Source organism: Takifugu flavidus, chromosome 21 (assembly GCF_003711565.1).
Source record: "Takifugu flavidus isolate HTHZ2018 chromosome 21, ASM371156v2, whole genome shotgun sequence".
Classification (NCBI taxonomy): domain Eukaryota; kingdom Metazoa; phylum Chordata; class Actinopteri; order Tetraodontiformes; family Tetraodontidae; genus Takifugu; species Takifugu flavidus.
In genome coordinates, this window is record NC_079540.1 from 1,678,016 (window position 1) to 1,698,156 (window position 20,141).

The 20,141-nt window shown below is 45.0% G+C and overlaps 3 protein-coding genes across 3 annotated transcripts; 2 read left to right on the plus strand and 1 right to left on the minus strand.

Annotated features, from left to right (window-relative positions):
• The first annotated feature begins 117 nt into the window (after nucleotides 1–117).
• Nucleotides 118–2,782, plus strand: sf3b4 (splicing factor 3b, subunit 4). Its single transcript, XM_057021654.1, has 6 exons — nucleotides 118–225; nucleotides 775–903; nucleotides 1,025–1,567; nucleotides 1,765–1,920; nucleotides 2,001–2,153; nucleotides 2,338–2,782. The coding sequence occupies exons 1-6, from the start codon at nucleotides 192–194 to the stop codon at nucleotides 2,514–2,516; spliced, it is 1,194 nt and encodes a 397-aa protein (XP_056877634.1). The 5' UTR covers nucleotides 118–191; the 3' UTR covers nucleotides 2,517–2,782.
• Nucleotides 2,783–3,273: 491 nt separating this feature from the next.
• LOC130518779 (synaptic vesicle glycoprotein 2A-like) lies at nucleotides 3,274–15,483 on the plus strand. The gene is made up of 13 exons (XM_057021653.1): nucleotides 3,274–3,471; nucleotides 7,409–8,121; nucleotides 8,213–8,393; nucleotides 8,532–8,683; nucleotides 8,948–9,081; nucleotides 9,187–9,276; nucleotides 9,396–9,503; nucleotides 10,197–10,285; nucleotides 10,359–10,523; nucleotides 10,633–10,766; nucleotides 11,516–11,722; nucleotides 11,806–11,965; nucleotides 12,246–15,483. Exons 2-13 carry the CDS (start codon nucleotides 7,515–7,517, stop codon nucleotides 12,427–12,429), a joined length of 2,211 nt encoding a protein of 736 aa, XP_056877633.1. The 5' UTR covers nucleotides 3,274–3,471; nucleotides 7,409–7,514; the 3' UTR covers nucleotides 12,430–15,483.
• Nucleotides 15,484–16,192: 709 nt separating this feature from the next.
• Nucleotides 16,193–19,000, minus strand: ctss1 (cathepsin S, ortholog 1). The gene is made up of 8 exons (XM_057021655.1): nucleotides 18,847–19,000; nucleotides 18,605–18,725; nucleotides 18,405–18,527; nucleotides 17,844–17,996; nucleotides 17,548–17,772; nucleotides 17,303–17,468; nucleotides 16,723–16,828; nucleotides 16,193–16,631 (listed from the first exon to the last, which is right to left on the minus strand). The coding sequence occupies exons 2-8, from the start codon at nucleotides 18,722–18,724 to the stop codon at nucleotides 16,532–16,534; spliced, it is 993 nt and encodes a 330-aa protein (XP_056877635.1). The 5' UTR covers nucleotide 18,725; nucleotides 18,847–19,000; the 3' UTR covers nucleotides 16,193–16,531.
• Between the last annotated feature and the right edge of the window lie 1,141 nt (nucleotides 19,001–20,141).

Below are 20,141 nucleotides of genomic sequence, written 5' to 3' on the forward strand. Positions count from 1 at the left end.
GAAACCAAGTATCTTTTAACCAAGACAAATTAAATAGATTATGACTGCAATTAGATTTTAAAAGTTTCTATTACATGCATTTCAAAATTAAACTTTAAGGTAACTTTAATTTTGTTTTGTAATTTCCGCTTCCGGGACGTAACAGGAAAGGGCGGGCCTTAATTTGGACGCAAGCCTTCCGTTTATTCAACATGGCAGCGGGTCCAATTTCTGAAAGAAACCAAGGTAAGTACATGATCCTTTACAATTCCTTCAGATTTCCGCCGTCAGTTTTAGACCTGTTCAACAATTACATATCCAAGATTCCATTTTCTCTGAACTGCTGACCTCCCACTTTGTACGCGCGCATTGTAAACAGGGCTAATCACATGGGAATGCTCAGTTGCCGCTAGCTTGTTATGCCCCATCTTTAGGCATTTACCTTAGTTTAAAATGAACAGTCCCGCTTGCGTCTTTCATTTATTTTTGTGTTGCGTTATGTGCATTTAAGACCATGCAGTGGGTTGTTAGTATGCATTTGATTTTAAAAGTTTTCATTTCAGATCTGTGTATTTGGCTAATAGCTAGCCTAGTCAATGTGATAGAATTCCGCGACAGTCACGTTATTTAAACGCATCCATCCCTTCACCCTGTTTAATCACTGAAAGAGTTTGATTATTAATTGTTGTGGGTGTCATTTTGACATACAGTGCTGGCATTTTTGCACATTTATTTTCAGCATGTATTTTACCATTTATGCCACCTCATAAGTGTCGTTACCTGTGTTCCTTTTAGATGCTACTGTGTATGTTGGTGGCCTGGATGAGAAGGTTTCTGAACCGTTACTGTGGGAGCTGTTCTTGCAGGCTGGTCCTGTGGTCAACACACACATGCCAAAAGACAGGGTCACTGGCCAACACCAAGGTGTGCTGCTGTTCTATAAAGCAGATGCAGAGGAGGCATATGCCACTGGCACCGTTTCCTCATTGATTTCTCAAAGGTTTTGGTAAATTAAACCAATCTAAACTTTCTTATTCCTTCTCAGGGTATGGCTTTGTGGAGTTCCTCAGTGAAGAAGATGCTGATTATGCCATTAAAATCATGAATATGATCAAGCTCTATGGCAAGCCCATTCGAGTTAATAAAGCGTCGGCTCACAACAAAAACTTGGATGTGGGTGCGAACATCTTCATCGGTAATCTCGACCCAGAGATTGATGAAAAACTGCTGTACGACACATTCAGTGCCTTTGGCGTAATCCTCCAGACACCAAAGATAATGCGAGACCCCGATACAGGCAACTCCAAGGGTTATGCTTTCATCAATTTTGCAAGCTTTGACGCTTCTGACGCCGCCATTGAGGCCATGAATGGCCAGTATCTTTGTAACAGGCCCATTACAGTGTCCTATGCCTTCAAGAAAGATTCCAAAGGAGAACGACACGGCTCAGCTGCTGAGCGACTCCTGGCTGCACAAAATCCTCTTTCTCAAGCCGACAGGCCTCATCAGCTGTTTGCTGATGCCCCACCCCCACAGGCAGCTCCAACACCGGTCCTCACCGCGATGGGAGCTGGAATGCCGATGCCTGGTATGAAGGAAATATTGTGGAGCAAACGGATAATATTTTAACATTTCACTCTGTGGTGTTAGGCTCTGATTTTGTAATTGGACTGCTCTTGGTGTGTGTTCTACTCACACTGTTAGTTTGATATATTAGGTGTTAATGGACTGTGATTACCAATATAACCAGAGTCACGCTCACACTTTGATGTGTGTTTTCTGCAGGCATGCCACCTCCTGGTTTCCCCCCAGTTCCTCCACCTGGGACAATGCCTCCGTCGATGCCTCCTTCATTGGGCATGCCTCCAAACGCTGGTGCACAGGGTGGTGGTGGTCTTCCACCGGGACCGCCACCTTTCCCTCCTGGAAGCATGCATCCAGGTACGATGAAATGTTTCATCTCCATCCTCAAGCTGCCATAACAGTGAGTGACTCTTTTAATTCTATGTGGTATTCTACAGGTATGCCCCAGATGGCCATGCCTCCTGCTCCTTCTATGGTGCCTCCCCATCCTGCTCCACCAGGATCATCTCAATCAAGGGCGCCACCACCTCCTGGTATGCCTCCTCCACCCATGGGCATGCCTCCCAGAGCACCTTATGGACCTCCCATGGGTAAGTTATTGAGATTTGAATATGCTCTTTTAAATAAAGCCCTGGCAAACAACTGATGAACACCTTTTCTCTACTTATGTGGGGTACAGCCATTTTAGGGGCTAGAGCCAGTCACATCTAGGCCATTTTTTCACCTGCGGCGTGCACATCAGAGAGACCTGCCATGACTCTGTTTCTCTCCCAGGTCCACCTGTGCCTCCTGCTCTGAGAGGACCACCTCCCCCTCCAATGCCTCCTCCCGGCTACGGCGCTCCACGCCCTCCTCCTCCTCCTCCCCCAGCCTTCCAGAGAGGACCGCCTATGCCTCCGCGTCCCCCCGCAGTCCCACCTCCCGTCCCCATGAGAGCTCCGATGCCACCGTAATCGTCTGAGACGGCTGACAGAAATTCCCCTTTCCATCTTTGAAACTTCTCCTGTTTGTGATAGAATAATTTAACCACACCTTGTTTTTTTTCCTTTATTGTGCTACTGTACAGATCAGGTCACTTGACAAATAAATTTTTTAGTACAAGTTTTACATGTTTTTTTCCATTACACTTGTAACTGTTCATGATGGACTTTTCCCCAGTTCTTCCAGTATGTCATGCACAGCACATCCCATGCAAATAAAATATTTTTTGACCCGCTAAGCTTATCACCAAAATGTTTCTAAACCTGTCGGGAGCAGAGTTCACCCCGTGTCAACAAAATCTCCGTGTGTAAATGGAGATTTTATCTGAATGGTTCAGTGATAATGACGTCACTGCGGGCAAAGCGCACGTTCTAAAGCCTCGACGAGTAGAATAGATCAAGACTATAGCATGGGTTGGCATGGCAACAGGAGTCAGGTGCGTTTGCACGTGTCTGCGTGCGCCCCGCACGTCATTGGCGCGCATAAATGTGCAGAGAGTGTTGATTAACGCGACGCGTGTGTAGTGATTTTGTCACATAGCACCGGGAATTTCCATTTTCGTTCAAAACTGGCGGAGATTTAAAGGCGCACGCGCCTGGTCGGCGTCGGGGCTCATCTCGCGCTGCCTGTGCGCAAATATGCGCCAACCCCCCCCCCCCCCCCCTCCAGAAATGAAGGCGTTAACGTGCGCTGCTGGAGGTTTCGCGTGGGGGAGGGGACCCCTGTGCATCATCTGCGTGCGTGCGTGCGTGCTGTGAGGGAGCGCGCGTGGCTGGATGGCGTGGGCTTCTCTCCTCCGAACCTCCCAGAGCATCATCACTCAGATCACAGCAACAGCCCCGTACGCATCATCATCACCACCCTCCTCCTCCTCATCTTCCCCATCATTCTCCAGGCTGAAGAGGGGCAACCGCGCAGGGGGAAAAGGTGAGCCGGAACACACCACGACAGGTTTGGCGTCGCGGCGAGGATGGGAATGTCTTTTCTTTGCCATTAAAACATCATGTGGATGAGCAGGATGGGCGTGTTCTGCGACTGCTCGCTTCACATCAGAAATTAAGATCGATTTGGTCAATCGAGCCTTAAATCTTCCTGCGAGTCGTGACAAGCTGCGAGTGATTTGTTTCTTTTTTAGGAATGGGGGCTTCTGGACGAGCAGATCAGGTTCTAATTTGCAGCAGATTGAAATTTTAACCCGGGAGTGTTAGAAAGCTGTGTAAATTGGCCCTTAAAGCGACGAGGCCTTTTTTCTCTCAGTATGAATGAAGCGAAATGGCTGAATAAGCGCAGGCTTCTATGTCTTCTCTTCAGATGAGGGAATTGCATTCTAGTTCCCGTTGAATTCGGATAATCACAACTCTAGAAAGCAGTTTTTCCTCGTTTTCTGTCAACGTTGCGTTCAGATGTCTCACAATATTCGTCACGACATTTGACACCTGATTAAAATCTTAGTGCTTTAAGAGGCATTTGCGAGTCTGATGTGATGGTGATCTGGTCTGCTGGGGCTTCTAAGAAAGCTGTAAAAGGATGCCTATTGATTGGGGGAAAAGAAATACAAAAAAGAGAAGGGTACTTCCATCCAGGGAGGAATGATATCCACCCCCTCTCCTTCAGGGATGCCTGCTTCTTTTCTGCACCGAGAGGGCTGCAGGACCAGAAAATATATATCCATCCATCCATCCATCCATCCATCTGGAATCCCAGCATGCATTGGGGCAAATGTATCATTTTAGCTTATCCAACACCTCTTTGTATATTTGCCAGATAATTTCCCAGTATAATGGCGCCAACCATCAGGCAACTGCGAAAACACCAATGACTCATTAGCGAGAGGGACCTGTTAGCGTGTCTCTTTTTGCTTTTAAGTCCAACAACGGCTTTTCTGTAAGCTCTTTGCCATTGTCTCCAGCAGAGTTCCTTTAGCCCCCTTCGTCTTACTCCTCTGCCTATTTCAGTTAGTTTATTGTCAACATGGGCTTTGCCGTTGGGGTAGAAATGTTCGTTCTCACCTTTAGAGTCGCCATCTGCACAGATAAATGAGGTTAGCAAGCCCTTAGCAGCAGCAGGTAACACCAGTCACATCAACAAAACCTGTGAGAGAATGAGAGGTTGGAAAACATGAAAATAATTCCAGTAGGTGGAAATCCATTTCTGAATTCCCGGTTGGCATCAGAAAGCACACCCTGGCATTCTAATTCAACCTTATGCATATAAAACTTGATGGGACCCAAGGGAGTTCCGAGAAAACATTCAGGAAAAACACGGCGGAAGACCACAGTAAGCTAATATTTGCTTTGTTTGTCAAGAGGCAGTTTGACTATCAACAGCTGGCTCACCCCATGCACATAAACAGAACAGAGCAAAGATAACGGCAGCCATTATGCTTCACAGGCCCGTGCGCTGGCAGTTTACTGGCTGGCGCCGTGCACAAAAGATTATGTTAAATGTCAGCATTGCAGGAAGAAGAAGCCAAAATAAAAAATCCAAATATCTATACTGTGAGTCACCTCGGTACCTGACACTGTTAGCCTGTTGTCCACAGTGTTGCCACAGTACTGGTCTACAACTAACAGGTTAGTTGGTTAACAGGTAATTAGACCTTTGAAAACATGGTTCATTGGAGTCTCACTCTTTTGGACTCCCGATGTAATAAAGGTTCTCCCCTGTAATGGCGACTCAATTACTCCATTTTCCATAAATGACACACAAAAATCCCCATAAAATAACTTCTGACGTGTCGCACTGATGTGACTTGTGATTGTGCCTCTATGCAGCAGCGACTTCCTGGATCCCTGCTACAGGTGTATCTAAGGGGGAGGGGCTTATTCCATTACGGTAAGGTGCCAACAGAGGGCAGCAGATTGTTGTTGTGCAGTTTTCTTGTGTTTTGGCTTCACAGTAGGCCCAACTTTCATAACTGACACGCTGTGGGAAAAACACTTAACCCGTAAAGAATCTAATAAAGGACTCTGTTAACCAACTGTCTAGGATAGCTTTGGAAAAATAGCCGTTTCCCCTGTGTTTCCTGTAAACACACACGTATTGTTTTACATCATACTCCCCGTGTGTGTGTGTGTGTGTTTGACAGGAATTATTACAGGCTTGAGAGTGCTTGATGTGTTATTAAGTTAGTGTCTGGTTTAGCCTGGCTGACCGAGACTGTGCGCATCCTTTGTTGGGGGGGCAGTCTCAGACACTCTGGGGAGATTACGCAAATAAAACCTACACATTAATCATCAGTAATGATGGATAATGTGATGATTAAAGTTTTAAAAAATCCTGCACAGTAGGTCGATTGATGACTGTAGTGCTCCTGAAGTGTGCGTGAGCGGTGTGTGTGCACGTCCTATGACGCCGACCCATCGAGAGCATGTTCCTGCCCCCCCCCCAGTGACTGATGGGAGAGACTATAGCAAACAGATGACTGATCATCAAAAAAAAGGAACCACCACATCTTGGTTTTGAAACAGTCTGGTGATGGCTCTCATTGCGTCCCTTTAGAAGCCAAGTGACGCGATATCTCATGGCGTGGTGACCCGAGGAGCGTGCGACAGAGACGTATGGTGGCGTCTGTTGTCAGCGGGCCGTACGGTGCCGCATCAATGTGCTTCAAACAGATGTAATGTTGCAGCCGACAGCCTGAATGGAAAACAACTTCTTTGGCTTCCTTTTTAATATCAAGCCTCATTTGTTTTAGTACACAGCTCCTTTAAATCATTAATGACTCACTTTTTCAATTAAGGGGCATTTAGACTTTGATTGCGTGCACTGAGGACAGATACTCTATTGAGCCTCTCCAATATCGTTAATGCAGTTTTATGAAATATGACATCAGATCACATCTGTGGATGTTGTGCCGCTCTGCGAACAGTGTTAGTCATTTTCTGTGTCTCTATTGTCCGACTGTAACAGACTTTTATTATTTTTGTGGTTCTTTTGGATCGTCTCGCAGTAATTGTGCGCCATTTTATCACAAATTGATTTTGCTTCTCATTGTAGTTATTTGTTTGTGTGTCTGTCTTTTATTCATTTTTGTGTTTTTATAGTAATCTTGGGTGTTTTGCATCAAATTGGGTGCTTTTGTATTTATCTGTTTACTTTTTAAAGTTATTTTACATCTCTGGCAAGTTAATGTGGAACCATTTTGTGACAATTTTGTTTAATTTAGCAGCTGTCTTAACAACATTTGCACTTTGTTTTATTCTTCTCTGGCTATTTTATGTCCCTTTAAAGCATTTCTTATCACCATTTATAGTTCAATTCATATTAAATAACAAGTTGATTATTTTCACCAGTTACGTCAGATAGACAGAAGTGTTTGAATGTAAAATATAACATATCTTATAGGTAAAAAACATCAAAAAAGATATTAAGAAAGAAAGAAAATCATGAAAATCCATGGGGAAAACTATTGTGGGTCTACCTGTAGCCTTAGGGTAGGTCAAACCAGTCTGTTTAGAGCCGTATTGATTAGCTTGTGGGTTGTTCTTCATGTGCAAGAAAAATGCAACATCACCATCAAAATCGGTTCATGCATCAAGTTTCCTAACGCCTGTGAAAACCAGACGATATGGTTTCCAAGCATTTACCAAGCTGCTCGTGAACGACCAGAGCACCTCACGTGCATGGAGTGGCCACAAGATGGTGGTTTGTTAGAGAGGGAACTGATTGTTACCAGCGATTGTGGCGCAGGCACCAAGCTGCTGACCCCTGAGCAGCAACAGGAAACCACCTATTGTGATGGCTCCTTGGAAGTGCACCCGAAGCTCATCTGAAGTGCTTTAAGTCATTACCAGGAAACCTTTCTGAATGACTGCGCAAGAAACAAATGTTTGTTTAATTCATATTTCCATTTTCGCCTCAGATAAAAGATCCTGTTTGTTGAGTGACCGAGAGGCCTTTTTAAATCGGTGAGGTGCGCCCCGACCCAACTGTCCCTGCACGCCTACGCAGCTCAAGACCGAATCGAGATGGAGGACAATTACCAAAACCGGACTGCGTTTATTAAAGGTGCCAAAGATATCGCCAAAGAAGTCAAACGCCACGCGTCCAAGAAGGTTGGCCGCACGGTGGACCGGATGAGCGATGAGTACAGCATGCGCTCGTACAGCCGCTTCGAAGAGGACGACGATGACGATTACCCCGTGCAGGGAAGCCAGGACGGTGGCTATTACCGTGGAGACAGCCAAGCGGCCAATGAGGACGAGGGCGGCAGTGACTCAACGGAGGGTCACGACGAGGATGATGAGATCTACGAGGGGGAGTACCAAGGGATTCCCCGAGCTGATTCAGGCAAAGGCAGCCTAGCCGGAGGTCCGGGGTCAGTGAAAGTGGACTCTCAGCAGTTCAGAGATATCGGAGCATCCGAGGCGGAGAGGAGGAAGGACCAGGAGGAGCTGGCTCAGCAGTATGAGACCATTTTACAAGAGTGTGGGCACGGGAAGTTCCAGTGGACCCTGTACTTCGTGCTGGGGCTGGCTCTCATGGCAGATGGGGTGGAGATCTTCGTAGTCGGGTTTGTGCTGCCCAGCGCTGAGAAGGATATGTGCCTCTCTGAACCTAACAAAAGCATGCTAGGTAGGTGTCTGCCACAGGTGACTCAGCGTTCTCCATCGGTGCCCCATCATGTCTGAAAGGTTAAACGTGTACATTTTTGCCGTCTCCACAGGTCTGATTGTATATTTCGGGATGATGGTGGGGGCGTTCCTCTGGGGGGCTCTTGCTGACCGGATAGGCCGTCGGCAATCTCTCCTCATCTGTCTGTCCATCAACAGCGTCTTCTCCTTCTTCTCCTCCTTCGTCCAAGGATATAGCACCTTTCTCTTCTGCCGGCTCCTCTCAGGTGTCGGGTAAATTCACAAAAACAACCCCAATACGGACAGAAAAATGAAATGAAATCATTTCTTCTATCAGCCTGCTTTGTTTGCTCCACCGTGTCCATTTTCAACAGTTCAACCGAGGTGCTTTGTGATTTATTTCATTGGCAGGATCGGGGGTTCCATTCCCATCGTGTTTTCCTACTACTCTGAGTTCCTTGCTCAAGAGAAGCGCGGTGAGCATCTGAGTTGGCTCTGCATGTTCTGGATGATGGGAGGGATTTACGCATCAGCCATGGCCTGGGCTATTATCCCACATTACGGTGAGCATGGTCACCTGAGCTTGAACTTCGTACATTAACCACCTCTCCTCTGTTTAAGGTAGCTCCGTGAAAACAACAACGCATCATTTTGGAGACTGCACTTAAAGCCGAGAAGATCAATACCAGCCTTGTTCCTCCACTACGTACAGCCAGTTAGCTTAGCATAAAACAGGAAACAGTAAAAGTACTTTCAGGCTTCCCTAATAGGGATCTGTATTGCATCAACTCCTGTCATCTCCTCTCTGTTTTTAATTGTCTTCTCAGGATGGAGTTTCCAGATGGGCTCAGCGTATCAATTCCACAGCTGGCGCGTGTTTGTGCTAGTGTGCGCTTTTCCTTGCGTTGCAGCCATCGCTGCCCTCAACTCTATGCCGGAGAGCCCGCGTTTCTACCTGGAGGTCAGCAGATGTTCTGCGGCAACTCAGACGTGAATTACTGTGTTACATACAGGCTGGTAGAGTTTGGATTTAAAGGTCAGGAAGGGTTCCTTTTTTCCCACCCAGAATGGCAAACACGATGAAGGCTGGATGATTCTGAAGCAGGTTCATGACACCAACATGCGAGCAAAGGGATACCCAGAGAGGGTGTTTTCTGTGAGTATTTGTGTGAAAATCTCACTGTATCAAAACTACAAACAGGTTATTTTGGACACACACAAAGGCCCTTATTTATGGCTAAATCTATGCCTCTTAACATCTCGTCTGTGCCCAAGGTCACCACAATCAAGACGGTGAAACAGATTGACGAGCTGGTGGATATTGGCACCGACACTCCAATCTGGCATCGCTACAGACTGAAGATTATGAGCCTCTCCCAACAGGTGAGTGAGGCTGAGAGGCTATCATCCACGCTGGCACTCTTCTGTTCACGGTCGCACCCGATATAAAGGCTAGCGGTCAAAACATAATATAGAGCCCGAGGTAGCTACGTCTTTAATTATGCAGACGTACTGAGGTAGAGCAGGGTTCTGAGGCCTTTACAACTTGACGTGAGCCATTAGGCATCCCCAGTGGTCCTGGAGTGAGTGGAAACAAACAGGGTGGATGGATGAGGAGGCGGCGGAGAGTGCATGGCTGGCTGAGAGCTTTAAACGCTAGCTTTGTCAATGTTTTCGCTTTCTACTCTTAGATTATGGATTGGAAAGTTTGCAGCTTTCCAGACATACCCACGTGCGGAATATCTCCCCTCCCATCACCTTTGATATCGTCTCCTTTTTGCTGTTAGAATCCTTCTCTGCATATCCCTCTCTGTACTGGTCCAAGCCAGCTAAATATTAGCAGCATTTTCCTCATATTTTTAGCATAGTTTCTCCTATATTTCTGTTGTGCATTGTTGATTGTCTCATCATTTTGAAGAGAATTGACCAGATATTGTTTTGCGTTTGGCCCACCTTCTGCTGCACGCCTACAACCCTCTGACTCTGCTACTGCACCACCTACTGACAGGCTGCTGCTCTGTTGCTTTAGCGATTTGTGTTTGTGATCCAAAACTTTTTCTCGATTTAACGACGCAGATTCGGAAGAACATCATCGCGTGCTTCAGTCCAGAATATAAACGGACCACTTTCATGCTCATGGCTGTTTGGTTCACCATGTCTTTCAGGTAACGGCTCATAACAAACGTTGCTCCATGCTAAAATCACTTTAAAGCGGTCTCACTCTGAAAACTTCTGCAGCTACTACGGCCTGACGGTTTGGTTCCCAGACATGATCAAATACATCCAGAAGCAGGAATATGAATCACGCACAAAGACCTTCACCAATGAGCGGGTGGAACACGTCACTTTCAACTTCACCCTGGAGAACCAGGTGCATCGCCAGGGACACTACTTCAATGACAAGTAAGACCTCTGGGTCGATGTAGCTACTTTGAGTGGGACTGGTAACGTGTCCGGGTGGAGAACCAAATCCTCCGGATGGAACAATTCATGCACGGCATCTGATCTGCAGGTTCCTCAACTTGAAGATGAAGTACATGGTGTTTGAAGATTCTGTGTTTGAAGAGTGCTACTTTGAGGACGTCACCACCACACACACCTTCTTCAGGAACTGCACTTTTATTGCTAGTTTGTTTTACAACACAGGTAAATGTGACCAGAATCTTGTGCGTGTGTGTGTGTGTGTTCACATTTACTACATAGTGAGTACCAAAAGCTTCATTTCACCAGCAAAGTGAGGACATTTTCTGATGTGGGGCCATTTTGGCTGGTTCCAAAAAATTCAGAGGGCTGTTTGAGTGTTAAGACACAGTGATAAAGTTGACATAGGAAATTGGTTCTGTTTGCGGTTAGTGTAAGTAGCTGGTTAATGTAACATGTCTATGAAGGTTTCCTCCAAGATACAGATACAAGGATGTGTGTGTGTGTGCATGCGTGTGTGTCTGTGTGTGTGTGTGCGCCTTTGCGTGCCTTTAGGTTCTCCAGTACACAGATTCTTCTTACTACTATAAATCACAAAACTAATCTCCTCTGTGCTGAATCTGATTATCATGGAATTAAACTGGGAGCCATTTATAACCCGGCTGCTCAGCTCCATCATGAATCATGTCAGATTAAACGTTTTTAATTGTTGTTATTGCTACTTAAAGTCAAACCAAAGAAGATAGATATAAATGTGAAAGCAAGCCTCATAAAAAGAAAAAATAAACAGATGAGACGTGTGTGAGTGTTTCTATTGTTAAGAGGTTTTATTATCGCCTTCATTTCAGGATTTAAGTGTCTGTATTTAAACTCTAATGTTTACATTCATGTCAGATTTACACATAATGTAAAGGATGCTTTTTGAAATGCCTATCTTTGGCTGTATCTTCGCTGACCTGCTGTTCGTTCCTCAGATTTGTTCAAATACAGGTTTGTCAACTGTAAACTGGTCAACAGCACGTTTCTCCACAACAAGGAGGGCTGCATGCTCGACTTCAGCGATGACTTCAACAACGCCTACATGATATACTTTGTTAACTTCCTCGGCACTTTGGCAGTGTTGCCTGGCAACATTGTGTCAGCACTATTGATGGACAAAATTGGCCGTTTAAGGATGCTTGGTAGGAAAACATAATGAGTGCTGATAATTAATTTGCAGTAATTGCTCATTCACCGTAACGTTGCCCCCCTCCTCCCCCTCCAGCGGGATCCAGTGTCATATCCTGCATCAGCTGCTTCTTCTTGATGTTCGGAAACAGTGAATCGGGGATGATTGCCCTCTTGTGTCTGTTCGGGGGCATCAGCATCGCCTCCTGGAACGCCCTGGACGTGATCACCGTGGAGCTCTACCCCTCTGATAAAAGGTAACTGCTGGTTTTGTGTTCACATAATTCAAATTTACCCAATTAGTGTAATTGTGCACAGATGAGAGCTACTGTTGAATTTCCTTCATATTTGTAAAAACACAACCTTTTTCTATGCTTGATCAATGTATTAAAACTGATGTACTGGCTTTATTTTATCAAATATTAGTAACAAGCTGATTCTGCTCTTAGCGGTCATGGAGATTATTCATGTGGTTTTTAAGGTGACAAAAACATCGTGGAAAGCTTGAATATTGATTAAAAATCTATTTTTTACCAGAACTACAGCATTTGGCTTCCTCAACGCTCTCTGTAAGCTGGCGGCCGTCCTGGGCATCAGCATCTTTCAGTCGTTCGTGGGCATCACCAAGGCCGTGCCCATCATATTTGCGGCCGGCGCCCTCGCCGCAGGTAGTTTCCTCGCAACAAAGTTGCCCGAAACGCGGGGCCAAGTGTTGCAGTAAGCCAGGCAACCACTAGTGGGCAGCAGAGCAGAGCGCCAGTGCGTGTGCCCCGCCAACCACCCCCACTCCCCATCCCACCAGCGCTGCCAGTCACACACCAACAGAACGACCCCAGTCGGCGCCACCATTAACCCACAACGCTTTGAAATGGATTAAGAAAAGAGGACACAGAAACACAGAACCCAGCATGTTAAAAATAGCTGGATGATACGGTAACTTAAAAACATCGATTGAAATTTAATTTCAGGGAGTTTTTCCACTCACAGATCTGTAACATGTGATGAGAAATCAAAGGGAGCATTTAAGGAAGCAGTGGGGTTTATTTTGTGTTGTATCTTGGTTTTTTCCAGTCTGGTTTTGGGGCTCCCATCACTCCTTGTTTGGCCATTACTCCCCTCATCCTTCATAAATCCAGTCAGCTCTTCTACGGTGGATGGCTGAACTCATCAGTATTTGTGCCTGTAGAGCAACAGGCTCTTTTTTAAGTTAGTGTGAGAGAGTGTTTAATAGTTGCCTGAATTGGCGTGACTGTTTGTGCATGTGTGTGTTAGGTGGGGTGAGAAAAAAAAGCGCTTTTCAGCCATTTCATGCAAGTCAATATAGCCAAGTAGAGCATTTATTGATTTTACCGCCGTAATTTCTTTAAAAAGAAATCATGCAGTAGCTCAGGTTTAATATAAACCATGTTTACATTCAGTGCGATGGATTAACACCACAAAAAAATGTATTCTGTTCCTGTACGTGCAGAAAAATCTTGTCATATTTTCTGATCTGAATAGAGCTTAGATTAGAGCAGCTGCGTTTCACTCGTTATTTTCTAAACACACTTGGGGCTCTGACTCAATTTCTTTAAGTGGGACCTACTTTAACACACTTTAGACATGGAGCATTCAGTTTGAAGGAGTCTTGCCCCCCCCCCCCCATCCCGACCCAAGTACAGTAACAATAGTAAGCACAGGTGAACATTCGCTCCAAAGGGAAGCTAACAGAGTCCTATTCTTTAAACATATCATTACTTTGGTTCCTCCAAAGGTGTTCATCAGTGTGTGTGTGTGCTGACAATCAGTGAGTGAGAATGTTAACGGCATTGTTGCCCAGTAGTCCCAGTAGTCCCAGTAGTCCCTGTTAAACTGGTAATGTGAGTCCATCACAGTTGAGGAGGGTATTTTCTTTATTGTGTGTGTGTGTGTGTGTGTGTGTGTGTGTGTGTGTGTGTGTGTGTGAGAGAGTGTGTGAGAGGGAGAGAAAGTAATCTGTGTTTCTGACAAATGGGGCTCCATCTTGTAACTGGTGCAAAGACAGCACCTGTTCGCATCACTGATAGAAAAACGTTGATTTAATTACGAAGCCATGAAGTGGTTATCTTAGCTGAGTTCTACTGGGGCAGGGGATTAGTGTCTTGTGCTCTTCAGTCATATTTTAAAATATTTTAAATACTCAGTGGTGACGCTGAGAGCAAGGCGTGTAAAAATAAGTACCATGCTGTCATGCTAACGATAGCATGAACCCTGGCAGAGTGTAACTAAACATTTTGCCTGCTCTCACGAGAGCAGGACTGGTATCTTAAATAGTTCTGAAGAAGAAAGATCCATTTCTGTAAGTCATGCAAATTTAATGCAGCGAGCTCTCTTGATGGTGTTGATGACGTGTGTGTGTGTGTGCGTGCATGCGTGTGTGTGTGTGTGTGTGTGTGTGAAAAATGGTCCTTCCCATACTTTTCTACCTTTTTCCATTGTGGTGTTTTCATCCCCGGGCTCACAGAAACTAAGCTAAGAAGCTCACGTTCTGTTCTCCACACTCGGGTGCTTTTGCTGATGATATTCAGGCGTTTTCAAACCATCCCAGGAGCGATGGCATGTCTCAGAGGAGACGTGCGTTCCCATCTGTGTAGAAACGCGGGGGAAAATAACCTCAAATCCACTTCCCTTTAACCCCTGTACCCGGCCGGTCGTGACGCATGTTTGTGCTGTATTGTCTGACTTCTTGGATGTCCTGTATGCCCACTGTTTTTGTCTAATGCAAGAACTGGTGTTTTCACTGTCGTACGATGACATAGATTTGTTGCTTGCAGTGATCGTTCTTAATCAAAGTGGGGTCAAAAGTGGTGAAACTTGAGTATGTGTTCTGAAAGTGAGTTAGTGGTGACTTTGCTCCTTGTTTACACTGGACCCAGCTAACCCGTTTGTAATATACATATAGATATATGTGAATTATTGAAGAGGAAGCGAGTCATCATAGGAGGGAAGAGGGCAAATTAGATTATGAACAAAACATTTTTGCCTGTGCGTGAAGAAATACGGGAAGTGCAAGCAATAATTTGGAGCCCCCCCCCAAAAAAGGTTAAAAATCAGCTCATCAAAAGAGCCCCCTGTAAAAGTTTACTCTGTTGTTGCGTGTAGAGTTTTTATTATATCTATAATATATATATATATATATATATATAAATATGTATAAACTCTCAAAAAAGGGGTTTAATCTGTATCCAATATGGCTGCGGGGACATCAGAGGCTGTCATACGAGTCACTTAGTGGTCTTCTAACCACGCGGGGAACGTCTCAAGTTCTGGAGAGCATCCCGATCACTCCCGGATGGGTCCTCGGTCAAAGGTCGAACCCAGAAATCTGTAGGATTCCTTCGGACCAAAGGATTCCGTTTGTGTTTTCGGTTTGACTCTTATCCGTTTATCAAAGGAGGAAAGTTCTAAGTGTGAGTTCAACTTTTAAAAAAAAAATTTTAAAATCTATGTATCATGTGTAAAGACTGTAGGTGTTTATGTGTGCAAGTTTGGAATTTGTGGAACAAAATTTCAAAGAAAACCGCTAAAAAAAAACAAAAAAAAAACTCGGTAATGACAAATCTCTGTGTCGTCTTTGTGTTTTGTATATGAGGACTGAAAATCTTGGTAAATTCTGTATTTATTACTTCTGGATATTGAGAATATTTTAGTGATGCTGAAAAAGGTGCTGTATTTATTTTATGTGAGAGGTGTTCAAAGCTAGGACTGGCAGCCGCCGCGCCACTTCTGCAGAAAATAAAAACCTACTGAAAAACAATCACGTGTCATCGTGTGTTTCCCAAAGCACAAGGTCCACAAGGTGCACCAGTGGAATTTTTACTCCTACCTCACATACGCAAGGATGCATTAAAACCATAGTCACCAAGCTGGTAGAACTCTAACCTGGGTCCGGAGGCATTCATCGCTGCAGAAATGGGGCCAATGATGGTGACAACGGCGCCATCTGCTGGCCTAACGATGTATCACAAGCAGCCCGATGTTTGGGGTCATACTCGACTGGTCAGATCAAGCATTAACCACAGCGGGTTTTTAAAAACCACAGCAGTCCATCTTATAAAGTCATCTTGCCCATGAAGGGGTAGTTGAGGTCGACTCTCTCTTTACTTTTAAAAGAGAGAAAGCACAGCCAAGCAGGAGAAACAAGACCTACAAAATAAGAGCACAGATTGAAACCAAGGTCTGCCAGTTATCTACTCGGTGGGCTTGAAGTGTCAGGACATCGTGTTTGTGGATTCAGTCATTTAAGCAAAAAAAAGGATTACCGTACTCGCAAGTGTAATTGTAAGCGATTCATCAATTTTAAGTGTGATTTCCTGCATGATAAGACATGCACTGGCAGATTGTAACCGCAAGAGGGCGTAATTTTACCGCCGTAAATAGAAGCCTGACTCTAACCCTCTTCATTTCTTTTCAACATCTCTTCTTTTGCTTCTTCCAGGTCCCCAACAACATCATACGGTGCAATATTTGCAGGTAGAGGTTTTATTTTAATATAAAAGACAATTGTGATCATTATAACATCATCGCCACTAACTTTAACACTAATCAGACTAAAATGGATCCAGTTCCAGAAATATTTATTATCCTTATCGACAGACTGAAAGTTAATGTTGATAATGCGCCAAATATAATGGAGAAGGTCTCCGGTATAAAAATGACTTTAATGGAACAGAATGTTGCCAAAGCGGGTTTCATTATGCAAAACGACCTTGAGGCAGTTTCAGTTTTATGATCACAAGTTTTTTAAAGAGGTGTGGAGGTGGGGCAGAGATCGCCCGTGGTGGTGCTGAGGACGTGTGTGTTCTCTACAACGAGGGGTAGACAGCAAAGCTGGCGATGCCGCAGAGGTTCTTCTTGTTTCTGGCAAGTCTTATGTAACCCGCTTCCCCCCACGCAGATCCCCAACTGGAACAACAATAACTCGCAGTTTTATTAGTTTGGACCAGCTAAAAATGTATTTTTTTATTAATATTTTATTCACTAGAGAAATACTCACCTGTTTTTTACAAGCCAGAAATCCTGACCTCCGGACGAACCGTAGCCCACGACCAGGACAGCGTGATTTATGAACTTTGGGTTGCAGTTTGGAACGTTGTACAAACCTGAAAGACACGTTAGTGATTAAAACAATTCAACTGAGTTTCATTTAACTTGACTCCGACTCCCGAGCAAGGGGCCAAGGAAAAACTGCTTTTTATCAGGAAGAAACCTTGAGCGGGGCCCAGCATATGTGGAAGAGATGGTGTGGGAGCTCAAGGACGGGTCTTAAAGACATCGATTTAAAACTGAGGCGGTCAGTAACCATGGAGCCAAATTACATAAAGGAGAAAAGTTGTTATTCATTATTCGATCGTTGGGGTCACAGAAAACAGTTCTTGAGACGTTCTGGAGGATTGTGGCACTGACGATGCTCATTCAAAGGCAGGTTTGTGTCTTGGGTGTTGAGAGAATCTCAGAATCTTGTCCCCAGAATGGGTCTGAATGTTGCGTAAACCAAGACTGTTAAAGCAAAAGCTGACAACTGAAATGAAAGCAATGCATCATCTCATTCATCATCAACCAGCCTCCATTCTCACCTCCTCTGTAGAGGTGGAACGACGGCAGCATGGCGTTCACAGCCACGGCCACGGGTCCCACCCTCGCCACGGTGGCCTTCAGGGTCTCCTCATCTCCTTGTGGGAGGATGTGGAAGCGAGAGCAGTAGCCTGCCTTTCCCTTGACGGAGTACCGGCACTCCCCTTTCTGCAAAACAGACAAGTTGTTCTGGAGCTGAAGGACTGAGCGCGGACAAGCACGAGGATTCTGAGCGTGAAATGAAGACCTGGTGTTCGTAAGGATAGAAGCTCTCCGAGTCCACGCCTCCGTTGCGGATGATGTAGTTGTAGGATTTGGAGATGTACCCTCCTCTGCAGCCCAGGTTCCCGTCACTGGTGCTGCAGTCCAGCAGGTTCTGTGGGCTCAGGGGGACCAAGAAGCCAGTTTTCCTCTTCATCTGACCCTCCAGAGCTCCCAAAGAGCTGAAGGCCCAGCAGGAGCCACAATAGCCCTTGGAAAAAGGCGCCATTCATCATTATTATCGTGTCATTTATCTCCTGATGTCGGTTTAAAACAACCCACCTGGTTCTGGACCGGACTGACCAGGCCGTGCTTCCTCCAGTCCACACTCTGAGGTATCTCCGAGTCGAGCTTGTCTTCAAAAGTTCCATTTCTGACAGGAACCCACTCCTCCACCTTCAGATTGTTCATCTTCTCATTGACTTCCTCGGCTGTCTTGAGGGACAATAGAGCAGGTAAACATGAGGAACTGGGTCTCATCTCTTCCACATGCTCCTAAAACTGTCCTGGACTGAAGCAGAACTGGGAAATAAACAAGCCTGATATCTGTCTGTGGTCTTACTGGGGGTATTACAGTATATCTCATTGTCCACATCTGTTCCACACACTGGATTAAACAAATCAGATTGTATGATGACAGATTAGAGTTGATCTATAGATTAGGGTTTAAACAAAGCCACATCCGTCTTCCATCTGCAGAGGTCAATGAGTGTAAACACACGGCACGAGTGTGTCGACACAGCTGCTGGGAGGAAGAGGAACTGGTTAAACTGTGTGATGACAGATGTTACCAGGCCTCAGCGACGCGTCCAAGCCCAAACATAAATGAAACGACCTCCTCACCATGTCAGCCAGGTGATTGAGCTCCAGGGTGAAGCCGTGCTTCCCCGCTGAGGCCTCCAGGTTGTGTCGAAGCACCAGCCGCACGTTGTGCTCCCACGCCGCCCTCCTGTGAACCATCTCGGTCTGAAGCAGACATACGGACTCAAAGCCTGATACTGTCCCCACACAACAGGCGGCGGCAAATGGCAGTCAAATCCAACCTGGTTGTCATATCTCTTGGAATGTTTGACTTTCCACTCTTCCCACACTTTATTTAGGGCGGACGAAGCATTTCCTTGAACCTGGAAGCCTAAAAGCAAAATTGCAAACAAAAAGTGCATCCTGAAATGGAAAAAAAAAAGAAAATCAACAATTACAGTCTGACAGAAATAACCAACCACTCATTTGTGACGCTAACCAGCACTGAGAGCTAATTGTGAAGTAGAAATCATTTTGTATTTACCTTAGTGTAAAAAACTCAGCTGAAATGTCCCGATAAGAAAGTAGATCCGCTTCTTACACTCTGCACTCAAAAAAGGAAGTAGAGTTTGCGGCACACTTGCTTTTTTGTTCCACTCTGTTTTTCAGAACTGCAGTGCCTCTCGGTTTGTCATGTGAACCTAATTTACTTACTGCCGCTGCTCAAAATACCCTCCAGTATCACAGGAGGGAGGATTCTCTGAGAAATACAGGCGCACAGAGTGAGAAAGTCCCTTTGCTTTTAATAAATTCTAACGTGTAATCCTCGTTATAATGATCCTCCATATGAAGAATCATGTGGAGAAACTGAGGTTGTGGATGATAAATCCTTAAAATACAAACCAAAAAAAGCTAGACCACATTACTTCTCTGGTTTTAAAACGTTATCTACCAGTTTTTGGAACATCTGAGCTGGCTCAAGCGGTGGGTTTCTCTTGAATCTTCCTTTTTTGCAAATATTAGGGATACTTTACTTCATTACATCATGGTTTTTTTATGACTACAATGAACATTTGCAAACAAAATGAAAGGAGGTGCGTCATCAGAGAAGGCGCACAATCACCACTGAAGAAGAGCAGGTGCTGAGTCAGGACCTCACCATCTGGTAAGCTACCTCAGGAAATCAGTGGCTCTTTTCCCATCCTGGAGTCAAGGAGAGAAACCTCCGCCACGGATGCCAAATCCCAATGACGTAAACACCTCCTATCTCCTCCTGTTTTTAGCTTTGTCATGGACTCTCCCCTGAGAGTTTGGTCCCCATTCAGCTGGGTTTTTTTTGTCTTTTATTGAGAATGAGAAGGGGTCATCGGCTAAAACATGAAACCCCTGATGCTCACATCCATTTACAGTAATTCAGGTATTACTTTATTGCACCAGATTCAGAATTACAAAACAATTAAAAACCAAACCAAGAATTTACATCAAGAAGCAGAAAACATGTTTTGACCTTAAACCTTGACCTTAAAACTCGTCTTGTGTCTGACTTTCTCATGATGTTGTTGGGAATCATAACGAGCGTTATGATTACGAGCCCTTTTAGGTTTGGTAACAATCGTAGCAGAAGCTCAGTGGTAACTTGCATCATGGCTGCTGAAATTCTACCGACGGTGATCGGTTAGATCTGCTGAGGGCGGAGCTACAGACCAAAACACAAAATGTAAAATAAACATGATTTACGAGCGGAAACTTTTGAAATGAGAATGTTCTGGCTGAACGGTTGTTGTCAGCGATTGAGGTATTTGAAATTAGCACGATTCCTTAATGTCTGGTGACGTATCA